Raw genomic sequence first — 16,616 nt, 5'->3', positions numbered from 1 at the left:
CCCATTGAAGCATCGAGGATTTCGCGCAACCTAAGTGTCCTTGAGCCTCAAAAGCTGAGGAAACTCCTTAGGAGGGAGATGCTGATTTTTGTCCTTAGATATGATATGATATCTTATCTGTCCTCTTTTCGCGCAAAGAGCTTCGATGCCAGCTGTTTCAGCGCTTTTGAGGGTGATAGGCCAGCTCCGCCAGTGCATGCCAAGACAAGTGGATAAAATGTTTCTTTCTCAACACCAATTCTTGCTCAACATCGAAAATTTTTATATCGAAGTGTTTTGTTGAACCTGGATTCACAAAGCACGTTGGCCTTGATGTCTAACCTTGCATCATCATCATCATCATCTGTTGTCGTTGATTTAAGAGCAAATATTTCCCCTCGCAACGGCTGAAGATGAGATTCGATCTCGTCATCATGACAGACATCACTTAACAATTTCGCAAAGCAATTGTGAAGTTTTGTCTCATTCTCCTTTCGGACATTGGACGGCATTTGCCTCAGTGAAGATTTGTTCGCATGCGCATAATGATGGCATATTAACTGGGTCTCAACCATAGCGAAGGGGCAATATCACAAAACTCCTTTTTGTTAGGTCTAAGTGATATTGATTCAATAGCATAGCGTTCATCTAGCGTGATGCTCCTTTTTCAGTATCTAGGTCAAGTGAGCGATTCTCGATCTTAATAAATTTGGTCTTCATATCTTTTTCGATTTGATATCAAGCTTTCTTCTTTCTTATTTCATGTATGATTCGTTGTTGCTTAAGTTTGGCTTCCGACAGAGATAGGGATAAGTGACTGGAAGGTTGAACTGATCGTTCGTATTCTTTAGAACGGTCGTCAGGTTTAGTGGTATTCGGGCCACAGTCCCTTATCGGCAACAAACAGATATTCCAGTACTTTTTATTGTTTTTTCAATTCTTTCGTAGATTCGGTAATAGCTTTTTGTTGATTGAATTCTTTCATTCTATTAACAGGTCTTCAGTAGGTGTTGTACAAGCTCAGGTCATTAGGTGCTCAACCGATAAAGTAGATGGTTCATAAACCTTTTGAGGTCAAAGTTGGCATGAATGACCAGCTTTTTAAACAACGATATCTGCTTTTTTAGTATCTCTACAAATTTATATTCTGCAATAGCAGTAACTATTACACTTCCAAGTACACCAGTACTGTTGACTAGTTCAACTTGATCTTGAAAAAATATCTGCTGCGTTTTTCAAAGGAATGAGGTTCGGTAATAACATGGCACTTGGTAATATGGTAACCGAAAGCAGGACCATGTTTTTAACGAGTAAAAAAAATTTCTCATGTTATCAAGAGGGCCAACAGCGTTGCCATTTCCGGCATACCACTTTTGTATTGTGAAGCAATTGTCAAGAAGTTCAATTAGGGGGATAATGGAGTTCACATAAATCGACATTGCAAGGGGGTCACCTTGAGTTGTACCTTCCAGAGTTTTGTTTGTTTGTTAATAAACAAATTTGATGGTTCACGTTATGATTATTAATTGAATTGGTAGAGCAGGGTATAATATCTTGATAGTTCTTGAGGTATGTTTACGGCTGAGACTATTGAAAGCGTTTTTTTTTGCGTCAATAAGGTAGATCGCTGCCGAATCTGTATTATTAAAAGCAGCTCATAGAATGAATGGCACGTTCAATTCCTCCCTCTGACCCATACTTAGTTTTTGATCACCACCTAATACTTTAAGGCCTGTTTTAACACTTTTGACAATAGTTCTTCCGATAATTCGTCTCAAAACTTCCCTAATTCCTGTCGGTCGTACACCGGGGGCATTTATCAAAAGCTATCAACCGACATCAATTATACGGAAGAAGTCAAATGGAGTTGCTTTGTGTATTGCTAATTTCGCTATCATTTTGCACATATCAGTCGAGGACGCCTTTAGGGATGTCAGAAGACTGTGCCATTCGTTGGCATCAAGGTCGAAAGGGCCATGGCTTCTATCGTTTTCATGACATATGTTCTAACAATTGAGGCATTGAGTTTTTGAAATATGGACTGACGGTATGGCAAGACTTCTGTATAATTTTTTGCGTAAATCAAATTGGCTTTGCGTTGTTCTGGATGATTCTTAAGCAAGACTTCAAGGACTGTTTTCTTGTCAACCTTGTGCGTTGAAGAAAGGAAACTATCTTTGGCTCCTTAGTGAGACATTGATAGTTGGAATGGCATTGGAAATTTTTCCTGTTGGTATTTTTTTATCAAAATGTTCGTATTCGTCAAGAGATTGTTTTTGTTTAGTTCTGCTCCTACGCTGCTGGATAACTTTTGCGTCAAGAAAAGGAAGTTAATGTCCCACTTTGCATTGGTCTAACCGTCTTGCACTGTTTGTTTTTTGAGGCCTCATCCTCTGTTTGTGCTCGCAAGAATGAGATGAGGCATCACCATTGCGCAGTATATATGCTTTTCGCGTTAGAATTGTTTAAAGGAGCAGACAGGGTATCGATGAACTTAATGCCATGAACTTGTTTCTTGGCAGCGTAAAATAGATTGCTATCCAATGAACAACTTGTTTGTAGATGTGTTTCACGAGCTTCTTTTGCTTTGCTCGACGTTAAGCCAGTAGTCAGTCTGGCTATCCACCGCTGCATAGCGTAGAGTTTTTGCCTCTGAGGAGTTTAGAGTATCTTTCGTTTTGCAGCATAGGCGACGGAAGTTCCCTGTTTTTTCTCACTCAGTCCGCTACACTTAACGTGCTGATAAGTGGTGCATGAGTAAGACCAAACCCCTCCATCGGAGATGATTTGAAAATTTTGAGCAGTGTGACTTCTCGGACATAAGTGGATGGGATATAAATAAGAGGGACTGTTAGTAGTCTAACATATGTTTAGCTAACGAGTGTAGAATTCAAGTTTGCGGGTTAAATAATAAGCAAACATATGGCTACCATAGAAAAAGAAATGTATACCATATCTATTCAAGTGTTCTAATGGGAGGTAGAAGTATGGGGAAACAATTTGACTGGTTGGATGAGTAAAACTACTATTTAAGTTTAGAGCATAATTGAGATTATTAGTTTTTAAACGATTTGTGGAGCTAAGTAGTCTTTGAGACGAAATGAAACTAGGATGAAACTAGGATGATCAATATAACCAGCATTTACAGTTACAGTTTGAATTTTTTCATTCTGTACTGTTGGAGGGTGGTTCTGGTCAGGTCCTCAAGGGTAGCACCTCTGGAGTGTATCGTCTCCTTTTCTGCTTAGGGTTCTGGTCCGCGATGTTCCGATGATCAATCTTGAGAAGATTGGAGTTCGCTTCGAGTTGAAACGCGGCGTCAACGGTCCCCTAGGAAACACTATGGCAGTACATAGGGAACAATTGATTAAATGGTTTTTTTAAGTTTAATTATGAAACAATTGAAATATTTGACATGAAAAAAAACAACCTGGTGATGATGACAGAGTGTGTTCTGTCAGGGGTCCTCTCACTGGATGGCCAAAACAAGATCTGAAGAGCTAATCTAATAAATAGCACACGCTATTTTATTAGTTTATCACAACAATTAGGCTAAGACAAATTGATTGATTTGGTTTCACAAGAGCATCTGTTCAACTAGTACACGTGGGATTGCTAAGTTTAAAATGCGACAGGTTAACAAAATTGGAAATGCTTGTTTCTCCCATTTTCTTGAGTTTGAAGGTGATTTGTAATAGTGACATTTAGAAATTTAGAATTATTTGGTAGTGGTTTAAAATAAAAAAAGATGAAATCAAAATGAATGATCGGAAGCTTCGGTTTGCGCAGGTAATAATAATTACTCTTAATATAAACTTTTGCCAATAATTGTATAAGTTTTTTGAGAGACAAATTTTCGTTCGATTACGCTATTCCAAGTTCAAATAATATATTGGTCGATTATAGTTGCATCCAATAGTAGGTAGCTCAAATTATATCAATTGTTGTCCATGAAGTAAGTGCCTCCCAGTTAAAATACGCAACAGTCTCTTAACCCAAACCAAATGTATTAAATGTGTAAATGTATCAAAATTTTGACAAAGCTGTTTTTTTACTATTTCAGAGAAAAGAGCCTCCGACAAAGCGGCAGAGAAAACATGTAATGTCTCCACTCAGACTGAAGAGCAACATCAGTCACCTCAAACAGAGGAGAGTTTGAGCCCCTCAAATTTGACTTCCACTAGCAGCAATTATCAACAGGTCAGTAAGATAATGTACGTATAGCCAAACAATCAATCATACATGGCTGTTTTGTAAATCGATGACTTATTTGAAAACAGAAATTTAGTGCAGTGACTGAATAAGTGACGCCACTAATCACATTTTCAGGATTCGGTGTGTTCGGGTAATTGTGATTATTATAGCTACGAAGCTGTAAGCTGGGCCAAGCTATATTGTTGTGATCATGGTTTTTTACAATCCAGGTTTTTTACAATGCAAAAAATTTGGATTGTATTGGGTCACTGTCTTTTTTAAGATGTTTGCACACCTTTTTCCATGACTTTGAGCTTTGAAACGGCATAAATAGGTAAAGCTCTCTGGGCATTAAGTTTCAATAGATGACCTCAACTGGTTTTAGTGGTCGTTCAAGTGCTTAGAGTAGTGCAGCTCAGCTGCTGGGAAGGCCTTAATTCAGGGTTAAAAGGTCATTTTTAATAGCCGCACAGCGATAGCTGAGGCTATTATTGGCCTTCTCTTGTTTTTTGTTAGTTCGTCAAGATTTTTGTTACGACCATATGACGTCACAACCACTTGAAATCTGCTTTTTGTTCATTCTTCATCAAAATACAACATCTCATCCTTTAATGAAAGATTAATTTTTGGTGTGTTTTTACTGTTTTTTTATACGAGATCTGCAAAACTATTGCGGCTATTTCTGGCAATCTGGCAGCTATGTTAGTTTTTGAGCCTAAAATGGTGTAATTTTTCACGTTTTTTTGTCATATTCGAGTTTTTTGTTTGATCAGTCTCTAATTGACATTTGTTAAACTTGGTAACGGTATTGTGCAAGACATTACTTTTTATGGCCATTTCGTGAACAAACACACAAAATGATACTAATTTTTGCTATGTTTTCAAAATTTTGTCATTTTTTTCAGTTTTTGCAGCCTCAGGAGCTAAGGAGCCTCGTCGTGGATTGATGAATGAATTTTTGTATAGTTTCCCGTGGCAATGGCACGGTTTTCAACATCTATAAATTTCGCAATATTTTGATGAAATTCGCAATTTTTCGAAGTTTTTTTCTGAAAATTTCTTTAATTGTTTGTGTTTTTCCAGCCTAAGGGGGCCAGGAAACTTTCTCTAGGGTTTTATAGTAGGTTACTGCGTAGTTTATTTTGGCAATGGAATGGTTTTTTGTTTTATTATGACAAATTTAACCAATTTTTTCAAATAAAATTTTAAACTTCTTTCTTTAATTTTCCAAGTTTTCAATCTTCATGGGCCAGTGAAATTTTTAAGGTTCGCAATTGGATCATTGGGTGCTTTCTGGAGACAACTTAAAAATTTTCTGAAGATGTTAATATTGCAATTTTTAGCAACTTTTCAAAATTTGCAATTGTTTTCAAATTTTTAATAATTTTCTTGCTTGCTATTTTCTGAGTTCATTGATCTGTTAGGGCTAATTTATTTTTTTAAGTCTTGCAGCGCGCTTACTGGACGGATTTCAGACACAAAAAATGATTATGATAAAGTTCATTTTGAAATTGAGAAATTTTGAATAACTTTTGTAATTCTCACTTTGGCCAATAAACCCCTTTCAGGGCTTTTGCTTGGGTTAGTGGGTTTGTTTAAGGGAAAAGCATTTTTGATTTCCAAGGGAAAATCTTCAAATGTTTTAGCCATAATCTATCTGCTTAGTTTGGGTAATTTAGTTTCTGATTTTTTGAGACTATCTTTTTGGCTGGCATTGTTCAATTGGTCTGCGGGTAAGGTACAAAGTTTCACGTTTTTCGTAATTTTTAAATTTTTGTTCGATCAGTCTTAAATTGACGTTTGTCAAAGTTGATAAGGTATTGTGCAAGACATTACTTTTTATCACCATTTTCTGAACAAACACGCAAAATGATACTAATTTCTGTTTTTTTTACAAAGTTTGTGCCTTTGTTCCACGAGCAGAAAGGTAGTAGCTCAGTCAAGCTCCGTTAGTCTACCAACATAACAACAATCTTTTTCCAAAATTCGTCTGGTTCTCATTTTTAGCTTTTCAAGAATTTGCATATGACTTCGGTTTGGATTCCGGACCTCGGAGCCGTATGTGATAATTCGCACAATGTAGCCTTTATAGGCGTTTGACTTCTTTGCTTTGGAGCATAATTTTGGCACATATCTTTTGATGATGTAGAAATCTTTAGGGGCTTTGCTGGCATGTTATTGACTCAAAAGTACTCGGGTTCTGAGATTCGTTATCAATACGGCTCTAGTACTTCGGGAACTGACTCAATTGTATGAATATTTTTTTGAAATGCGTTTTTGTAGCACATTTTCAGAAGGCACAAAGCGATAGCTTAGGCTGTTCTTCGCCTTCTCTTTGTTTTTTTAATTCAAGGAGTGCTCGTTTTTCTTTAAGATTTTTCACTTACTTTTATGATTTTGAATGTCAGTTTCAAGTGATGATTTTGGTCACGCCGAATCAGGAAATAGAGGGAAAAAGCTAGTGATTTTTTGGAGTGAAATTTTTTGCTCTAAATTTAATGGAGTGAGAAAAAGGTGTTTGAACAAAAATTTACATTCTCCCTATTGGTTTTTTGACATTGATTTTCACCATTTGTTCGCTGTTTATTAGGATTGTTTTCTATATTGTTTTCCCAATCTATTCATAGTCCATTCTGGGCCAACTTTATGTTTAGGCAACTCTCTGAAATGTGTCAGGACTTCTCCTGCCATGTTTTGTTAATTGCTCTTGAACGAAGTTCATAGCAATTATTGTAATCGTTTCTTTTTTTTTGCAAAATTTTCGCTTGACAATTTTGACTTTTCGAGATCTGATAATTAAATAAAGATCGCAAACTAGAGTTAAGCCGCGCAAACTTTGATAATTTTGTTCTAAAAGTGAATTTAATCAGTTCTTTGAGCAGTAGTCAAATTTGAAACCGTTATATCTGAGATTACTTATTAATAGCTGCGATGGAGAGAGCTGAGCAGAGCTACAAAATGGCCTTTTGTTTGTTTTTTTGCTATCCAAAAAATTTGGGATTTTATTGGTTCTCTATAAGATGAGTTCACGCATTTTTTTATCATTATTCTTTCAAAATGATGTGAATAGGTAGCATTCAGTTTCATTTTAAGCATCAAGCAGTCTTTTCGCCGTTTTTTGAGTTTCTTGTTAAACGCTTCTTAAATTGAGGTTTATAAAAGTTCTCTGATGTACGGTGGAATGTCTTCACGTCTATTTTTTGGTGTATGTTTTAGTAATGCCAACTTAAACACAAAAATATCAGTAATAGTTTTGAAAATATTTGTCATTTTTCTTACGAGTTCGACTTTTAGGGGCCAATGAAATTTTTTTAAGGCTTTTATTAGAATTATTGGGTGGTTTTATGCAGAACAAATTTGGTTTTGGGGACAATAGCTTACCACACTTTTTCCAGTTTTTTGTTATTTTTCCGATGTTTTTCAAGTGTATGATAATTATTTGTCGATATTGCGTGTGGTCTCATATGTCCAACTAGTTTTCTGCCAGAATGCAATAAGTTTTTAATAGGTTTTAAAAAATTTTTTTTGTCAAAAAATAATACCAAGTAGCAGAGGTCTTTGCATTTTTGATGTTTTGTGCTTTTTGAGTGCCCTTCTGAGCTGGAAACATTTTTCTTGTGTACAACTTTCCATTACAATGTCGGTTCTGAAGACATAAACACAAAAACTTTTAGCGAATCTTAAGTATTGCTTGCTTAGTTCAAACTCCTTTGACATTGTAGGTTACTTCTGCATGACACTGCTTGTCTTATAAGTCGAGCAATTTTCTGGCAATCTGCTGGCTTTGTTTGTTTTTAACAAAGCGTAATTGTTGCAGAAAATTTTGCCTTGTGATTTTCTGAAGTTTTTTTGAAGGTGCTGTTTTGGATCCCTGCTCTTGGCCGTTTGCAAAATTTGGGAGATTACTTCAAAATTCTGAAACGGGAAACTGCTTGCCCGAAGACACTGAGTCGAAGGAAATTTTCTCTAGTTATGTCATTAATAGCCGCCTTCATCTCAGCGGGCTTTTAAATGGGCCTTTTTTACAATCCAAAGTATTTGGATTATATTGTTGCGCTGTCTTCCTTTTAAGGATGTGGTCACATTTATTTAGCTTTTTTACGTCAATGAAATCAAATTAAGGTGGCGATTTTAGTCACGCTGAAGTAGTAAAGATAATTAAAACACGAGTTTTGAAGTGTGATTTTTTTTCCAAACTACCTTTTAAGTGTAGTGAGAAAATGGTGTTTTAAACAAACTTTTGGTTTTTCAGAGTTTTTTTCACGTGCGTATATTTTAGCTTTGTTTTCAGTTTCTCTTTTCTTGAATGCTCTTTAACTGATTTATGTGTTTTCTAACGGCCTCTGATTTGGAATTACTTGATCATCAGAGGGCAGCTAACGCTTTTTATGACTTTGACACTATTTGTTCCCTATTTTTTACTGAGTTTTTGAGTTTTGGGAGTTTTTGTTGTCCTTCTTGATGTCCTATCGTTTTGTAATCTGATTAGGGACAGTTCTCATATGTTTTAAGTGGGGACTAAATTGATCGATATAAAAAATAGGAAGTTTTGAGTTTCGACATTAATTGTTGTACTTATTGCTGTGTTACTACTTAATCTCATTAATGAACGGTATCTTTGGTTGCTAATGAGGATTTAGTTGAACGAAAACTTTTTATCAGTTCGTACCTAATGCTTAATGACGCCTACACTATTGGTTTTCAAAAAGTATTAGCGAGTTTCTGAGAATTAGTAAAAATTGCTTGTTTTTTCTTATCATTTAGTCGCAACATAACAGTGTTTTTGGCTGCAGATGAGGGATATGGGAATCTAATTAGTTGTTTGAGCTCATAGCAGTGCTCTTTATGATTTGAACACTTTCTTTTCAAAAACAAAAGTTGATTTTAGTCTTGCTTGTTTCTGTTTTTTTTTTGTGGCACTATAGATTAGTCTCAACAATAACAGTTCTCATTGGCCTCGTGTAAAGTAATTGTGGTCAATTTATAGACTTCAACTTTACCTGATGGGTTCTTTGACTGAGAGACCGTTTGTTTTCGAAATTTCCAACTTTAAAAAATTTTCTGATCTTTTCTAATTTCTTTTGTTTTTGTCTCTATTTTGCCTTGTCTGTCAGATTTGCTTTAGGTTTTCGTACTGTGTGCTCTTTTTGAAGATTTGTGGAGTCAATTTTACAAACTGTTTTTAATAATAGTATTTCTTAAAATACTTAAAATTTTTTGTTCGTAGTTTTCTTGTTCATTTTTTGCGCATATAGGGCCATGGGCTTTGTTGACTATCTTTGTTTGATTTTGGTGCAAGATTGTTAGGTCGTTCGTTCCTTCAATTCTTTTGATTGTAATTCAGGACTTGCCCAGCTTCGTTTTTCAATTGGTCGAAAAAAATTGTATCTTTTTTCCTTTCCTTATCTTGTTCAACATCTGGCGTTGAATCGTCTCAGATTCTTTTTTCGTTCTGCTCCGAATTCTATTAAACATCAGCTCAGCAAAACAATCTAGAGTCAACAGATTCAGTTTCGAAAAACGAATTCAAAAATAGAATCGGTTTAAACCCATAAAGCCCAATTTTAGATGTCCACTACTTGAACTTTGTTCTTCTAAGTCTTAGTTACCATCTAATGCGTATTGGTATTGATACTAGCCTCTGTATGCTTTCATTAAAGAATAGAATATGTCCAACTTAGAAATAACATCAAAATAGTTTACACTTTAAGAATGTTTCCGCACAAAATTTTTCTGTTCTGTCAATCCCATTAGGGGTTATGGGAATCAATGGCGGTTATTTTTCGGCAATCTGGTGGTATGGTTTTTGAAAGTTGATGGAAAGGCGATAAATCAAAGAGTGTTCTCAAGGAACGTGAGCAATTGCGCAAATTTTTAGGAGTCTTTTGACAGAATTTTTTTGAGCGTTCATTTTCCTTTTAATCGGATTGTTAAAGATTGGTATTTTTGAAAAATTGAAAAATTTAAAATCGAAAAATTTAAAATCGAAATTTAAAATCGAAATAAGTACGGTGCCTTGGACACGTTTCTTCTGAGCTTAGTTTGACACTGCTTCATATACGTGTAGTGTTCATTGAAATCAGTGGAATTAACGTTGACTTGGTATCAGTCAACACTGCACGTGCGTGTGAGAGCTCACCCCACCCGCTTAACTACCCCCATGCTCACCCCCCCCCTCAATTAAGCCAAATCTAGCCTTCCTAAGCCGCAGCTAGCTACTGGCAAAACCAACCGCTCGCTTGTTGTTTGACAGGAATTCGCCCGACGTTAATCAGTTCTATTTAAAATGAGTTTAGAACCTTTTGCTTTTCGAAATTTTTCCATCTATTTTAGTCACTTTGTGGTCGCGCATCTATTACTACCTCATTATCAAATCCTCTTTCGAAAGCTGGAGAAGAGTCATCCCACTCTCAACATTCACTGCCTCCTTTTACAACAAGGAAAGCGAGAGTTGATTCGAAAGTTTTGCAAGACAGACTCAAACAGACTAACAAACGGGACAGATTTTTGGTTATTGTGGAACAGGAACTGGATGAAACGGGAACTGCAACTTCACAACATTCTGCTCCTCCCGCTGAGAGTAAATATTTTTTAACAAAAAAAGAGGTTTCTAGTTCTATCAGGACAACGTTGCTTGTTTGACCCGCATAATTTTCATGAGTTATTAATAGCCGCCCTCATCTTCTCAGCCGGCTGTTATAGCGCTCCTATTTTACAATTCAAAGAATTTGAATTGTATTGGGGCGCTGTCTTTTTTTAAGATCTGTTCACACATTTTCATGATTTTTGAAGTCAAATTGGAGTAGTGATTTTGGTCACGCCGAAACAGGAATTGGAGCGAAAAAGCGAGTGGTTTTGCGGCTTAAAATTTTTTCGCTCTAAATTTAAAGTAGAGTGAGAAAATGGTGTTTGAACAAAAATTCGCTTTCTCGCAAGTGGTTTTTTGTTCACATGCGGCAATTTCACTTTGATTTTTACAGTTTTTCGATTTTTTGGATCGGATTTTTTTCTCAATGGTTTTCCCAATTCATTCATAGTCCGCTCTTGGTCTAGTTTTCTGTTTAGTCAATGAAATTTCCTTGAATTGTACGTCAGGACTTGTCCTATGTTTTTAAGATCTGTTCACAAATTTTCATGATTTTTGAAGTCAAATTGGAGTAGTGATTTTGGTCACGCCGAAACAGGAAGTGGAGCGAAAAAGCGAGTGGTTTTGCGGCGTGAAATTTTTTCGCTCTAAATTTAAAGTAGAGTGAGAAAATGGTGTTTGAACAAAAATTCGCTTTCTCGCAAGTGGTTTTTTGTTCACATGCGGCAATTTCACTTTGATTTTTACAGTTTTTCGATTTTTTGGATCGGATTTTTTTCTAAATGGTTTTTCCAATCCATTCGTAGTCCATTCTTGGTCTAGTTTTCTATTTAGTCAATAAAAATTCTTTGAATTGTACGTCAGAATTGTCCTGCTATGGTTTTTTACTTCGTCGAAATTTTTTTTCACTTTACCCATTTTGCCGCTTTTTCGACATTTTGTTTGAAATCTTTTTGACTTCTCTAGGCTAGTTTCTCTCTTCTCTCATTCTGCTCAAAGTCCTTTAAAACAGCAGCTGCTCAGCAAAGCAATTCAAAATGAACAGAGTCAGTATAAAAAATTGAAGTCAGAAATAGAAACGGGGTAAACCCATAAAGCCCATTTTTAGATGCCCGGTACTTGAACTTTGTTCTCAAAAGTTTTAGTTACTATCTATAATGCTTATTGGTATTGAAACTAGACCCTGTAGCCTCTCACTGAGAGACAGGAGTATATTCAATTACGAAATGACATCAAAATAAATCGCACTTAAAAATGTTGTTATACAAAAATCAATTTTTGTTGATATTTTCTTTTCTTTCAATCCCAATAGAGTTATGGGAATCAACGGCGGCTATTTTCCGGCAATCTGCCGTGAATGTTCATTATTTAGATCACTATAGTTTTCTCCCAAGTTTTAAACCTGTATTATACCCTCTACTAATATTGGACTGTCTACTTTCATTTTGAATAAAAAATGTTTTTGAAGACTCGGCGCCGCTATTGTTACAGTTTTAATATATTGAAAATTTTTCTGTATATTATTAACTGATAGTTGGGATCGTGTCTTTTTACGACTCGAGGAGGAGTTTTCGTTTTCTGTTGGCTTTAGCCCGACAATATTTGTTCACAAACTGAAACTTGATGGAACATTGGAGGTACAGATATTAATTAGCATTTATAACAAGTTTGTTTAAACAAGTTTGTAGCAATTATTTGGGTTCGGTTGGTTTTTTGTGATTTTTAGCTTGATCAATTCTTCTGAAGCTCTTTAGTTCAATTGTGAAGCTTCTAGTGAAGCTCAATTTAGTTCCTCAAACGGTGTAAACTAACAACATCCGGGTGATTTCAATTTTGTTCAATGGTCGCTATCAGTCGCTAAATATACGTTTCACCAAAACTGCTGCGGAGGTATAATTTGAAGGTCAGTTTTGAGCAGCTTGGACACCACCCCCTGCTCCTCCCCCACCCAAAACACCTTAAGTTTTAGCTAGCCTGAACCACAGCCAACCAACTCCTCGACAGTCGTTTGAGAGTAATTCGCCGCCAGTTGGGTGCGTTCAATAGCCGCCCTCATCTACTCAGGCGGCTATTATTGCGGACCCATTTTTTTACAATTCAAAAAATTTGAACTGTATTGGGGCACTGTATTCTTACGACTCTTAGAGGAGTAATGATGATCTATTTTTTGTTCTCGGTGACTTCTATGTTTAGAGGATGTTTTTTAGAAGAAGTCAAATGCCGCACGTGAAAAGAAGCATTTAGGTCAATCTCCTGAACCGAATTCAAGCAGAGACACAATTTAGCGTGGTTTTTGTTTCAGTGTCAATCTGAGAGAGAGCGAGAAAATTTGGTGTGAAAAAAAAATCGCGCTAAGCGAGCGATATTTTTTTTCACGTGCGGCTTTTTCAAAACGATTTTTTAGTTTTTTGGAAGTGTTTTGCCTATTTTTTTCTGAATTTAAACTTTTCGCAATCGGTTTTCTTGTTGCTATTTGATCAAGAGCTATTGTATAGGTAGTAAGGTATTTTTACTAAGAAATGACACTTAAAGGTTATACATGGCCATTTTCACAGAAATAAATCATATAATATTGTAATTTCGATCCGGTTTTTCGTTGTTTACCTTTTTGGTTGTTGAGAGTTTTTCTGGCTAGCATTGGGTTACCCATTGACTAAGCAGTAGGCTTTTGTAAAGATGTCGCAGGTTATTTAACAGGAGGTAGCGTTTTAACTTTTCATGATCTTCGTAAACAATTTTTTTTTATTTTTCCCTTTCCCTGGTTTTCTGTATCGTTTTTGTTGTCTTTTTATCGGATGATAGTCATTTATCTTTTATGAAGCTGTTTTTGCCAGTAGTTCTTTCAGAGTCGCAACTTGTGAAGAAATTTTATTGGTATTTTTCTGGATATCATTTTGGCTTTTCTCCATCAATGTTTCAAAATGACTAGTGAATTAATTGATAGGCCCATTGCATTGAGTGAGTGGTTGGCTGGGGTCTAGGTGAATATCTGTTTAGAGTCGGTTCCGGAGTCTTCCGGTTATGTTTTTTGCTAAGATCTGTTTACACATTTTTATGATTTCTAGAGTCAAATTGCCCTGATTTTGGTCAAGCCGACACAGGAAGTGGAGCCAAAAGGCGAGTGCGTTTGCAGCGTGAAATTTTTCAATCCAATTTCAAATTGGAGCGACAAAACGGCGTGTGAACAAAATTTGATTTCCCGCTTGTGGTTTTTTGTTCACCGCAATATGACTACAGTTTTTAATGTTTTTTTGCTTTTGCTCTAAATGTTTTTCCCCAATCCATTCATAGTCCATTCTAGGTCTTTTTTTCTTGTTCAGTCCATGCAAATTTTTTGAGTTTTAGTTTAGCAATTGTCCTGCAATATTTTTTTTCTTTGCCGGATCGCTTTACCCTAGTTCTCGGCTTGTTCAATATTTTGCGTGAAATCTTGACTTCCCTAGGCTAGTTCTGCCTTTTTCTCATTCTGCTCAAAGCTTTTTATCAGCAGTTGCTCAGCAAAACGATCGAAAGTCAAGAGTCGGTTCTCGAATGACCAATTTAAAAATAGAAACGGGATCAACCCATTAAGCCCAATTTTAGATAACCGCTACTTGAACTTTGTTTTATAACTTTTAGTAACTATGTATGTTTTTTGGTACTGATAATATCCCTTCATCCTCTCATTATGAAGCAGGAGTATATTTAACTACAAATTGAGGCAAAATTGTTCGCATTTATTAAATCTTTCGCACAAATCGATTTTTTCCCATTTTCTCTGTTCTTTCAAACCCAATCGGATTTCAATGGTGGCTTTTTTCTGGCAAACTGCCGGGCGTGTTTTGATAATTGTGCTGTAGCTTTTTTATGGGATAATCGTTTTGCGGGTGATCGTTTTTTCAGTTGTTACAGAGAGTAGCAAATGTTTTGCAAAGTGGAAGTAATTATTTGAACAGTTTCGACTAATTTACTATTTAAAACAATCTAGTTCATTTAGTGCATGCAAGGAAGCTCCTGTACGTTGAACAAATTAGAAACTAATGAAAAATGACACTACAGAGTCACTATGCAACCTATCTGGTTTGTTTTTAAATGCCTGGCAGTAAAGTTGTCCAATTATGCACTGAAGTCAGAGCAATATAATACTGTTGAAAGTTTCAGTTAAACTCTGAATCTTTAAGTCAAACAAGGAGGCTCGCTTGGCACATAATGTTGAGGCCACGCTCGTCCACACACTAGGCCTAATTGTGTACCGATCGCAGCAGAGATAGACTATGTTCAAAATTTTTAAAAAAATAGTTAAAATTTTAAGTGATAAATCATCAAAAAGGATAGTCACGTATGCGACAAAGGGTTAAGCTCCAACTTCTTTATTTAGCTGGGTGAGCACTAAAACAGAAGAGGCGACAGAGATTGAAATCCAGCTAAGCGCAATTTTGTCAAGAAACAGAGGAAAAAAGTTATCGACTAAACAGTTAACTTTACCAAATCAAAAATTCGGAAATCCTTTATCCCACTCTCCAAATAAATCGCTAAAGGTAATGTTTTCTGGATAACAACTTCATTACCATCAAGCGTGCATGGCCTGCATTTAGTTCGATTAGATTTAAAATTCTCAATTTAGATATATGAGAAAATGCATAAGTCAATAAAATGACATCTGCACTCACTTATAAATCTAACCTGAGAATGCAGCATCCGATCAATTGTAACAAATTATAACTTGATAGAAAAATTAAAATGCGTATCTTTGAAAAAGAGGAAAAGTAAAAATAAGACAATTAAAAGAATGTTTAGCCAAAATCGAAATCTATTTGAAAATTTATTACCTCAAGATTTCTAAAAAGCAATGATATAATGAAATTGACAACAGCGTTCTAGATAAGAGCAAACATCAATTCAAATTACCGCTAAGTGAGAAAGCTCAATTCACGTGAAAAATCATCAAAACTATTCGGAAACATGTTTCAGTTGGAAGCAACTTGGATAAATTAGATTAATTTAAAACTGGTCAAAAATCAATATATTGGCAAATTTTAAAAAAATCCATTAAAATTTCCATGAAGTTTAAAATTCATTAGTTATCAAATAGTTACCTTCAGAAGTTTCACTTATGTCTCCTTAAAATGTCAATTGGCGAACTTGTATTTCTGGAAATCAAATAGCGGCAATGAACTGCAAAAGTAGCAACAAGTCAGAAGCTTCATTGGAGTATCAATTGAATATTTTTTGGATTAATATTTGTTCTTTGTTAGATGTTCAATGAGACTCTGTCAGGCATTATACTTATTAACAATACTACAAAAAATGGTCAATTAACGCAAAATATTAATTTTTTTTTAAAAAAAACAATTAGTGTAAAGTCAAAGGATCTACGAAAAAACCGAAAAGTTGAAATTAGTAACATGATTGAGCCAAAATTAACAAAAAGTTGACCAAAAATGACCATAAATGTGAAGAAAATTACTGAAAAGTCAAATGTTCACAATGATTTTAAACCTCGATAAATTCTCGCAAAGCACGAATTGTTAAAAACGCTTTTCTACATTATACGTGTGACGGGATTTCATATGATACCACTCGTAACTCTACGATAAATATCTCGACCGTCAAAGTTTGACTGTCATATTTCCGGTTCCCCACTGATGTCGAAACAAATAATTGTGCTCTAATCGAAAGAGTTTGTTCAAGGCGGATGATAGATTTTGTCTTTTGGTTCAAATTTCGTAACGGTTAAAAGGAAGCTGTTTCATGTAGTTATTTTAATCCTGAAATATCAAATGCTCGATTATCATTAAACCTAGGTATATGAAGTAACTCTGAATTCTGTTTTTTCTAATTGATCGATTTTGTTTTGCGTTTCAAACAGCTTTCTATT

General features: G+C 35.5%; 1 protein-coding gene across 1 annotated transcript in view; it reads left to right on the top strand.

Annotated features, from left to right (window-relative positions):
* LOC142353068 (uncharacterized) overlaps nucleotides 1–16,616 on the top strand; it is a 30,190-nt gene that overhangs the window by 633 nt on the left and 12,941 nt on the right. The window contains exons 2-3 of the mRNA XM_075405262.1: nucleotides 4,043–4,179; nucleotides 10,507–10,753. Coding sequence (XP_075261377.1) covers nucleotides 4,043–4,179; nucleotides 10,507–10,753 — 384 coding nt within the window. The remainder of the gene's footprint in view (nucleotides 1–4,042; nucleotides 4,180–10,506; nucleotides 10,754–16,616) is intronic.

Source organism: Convolutriloba macropyga, chromosome 14 (assembly GCF_964194025.1).
Source record: "Convolutriloba macropyga chromosome 14, txConMacr16.3, whole genome shotgun sequence".
Classification (NCBI taxonomy): domain Eukaryota; kingdom Metazoa; phylum Xenacoelomorpha; order Acoela; family Convolutidae; genus Convolutriloba; species Convolutriloba macropyga.
Note: the sequence above shows the minus strand (reverse complement) of the source record. Positions and strands in the feature narration are given on the sequence as shown.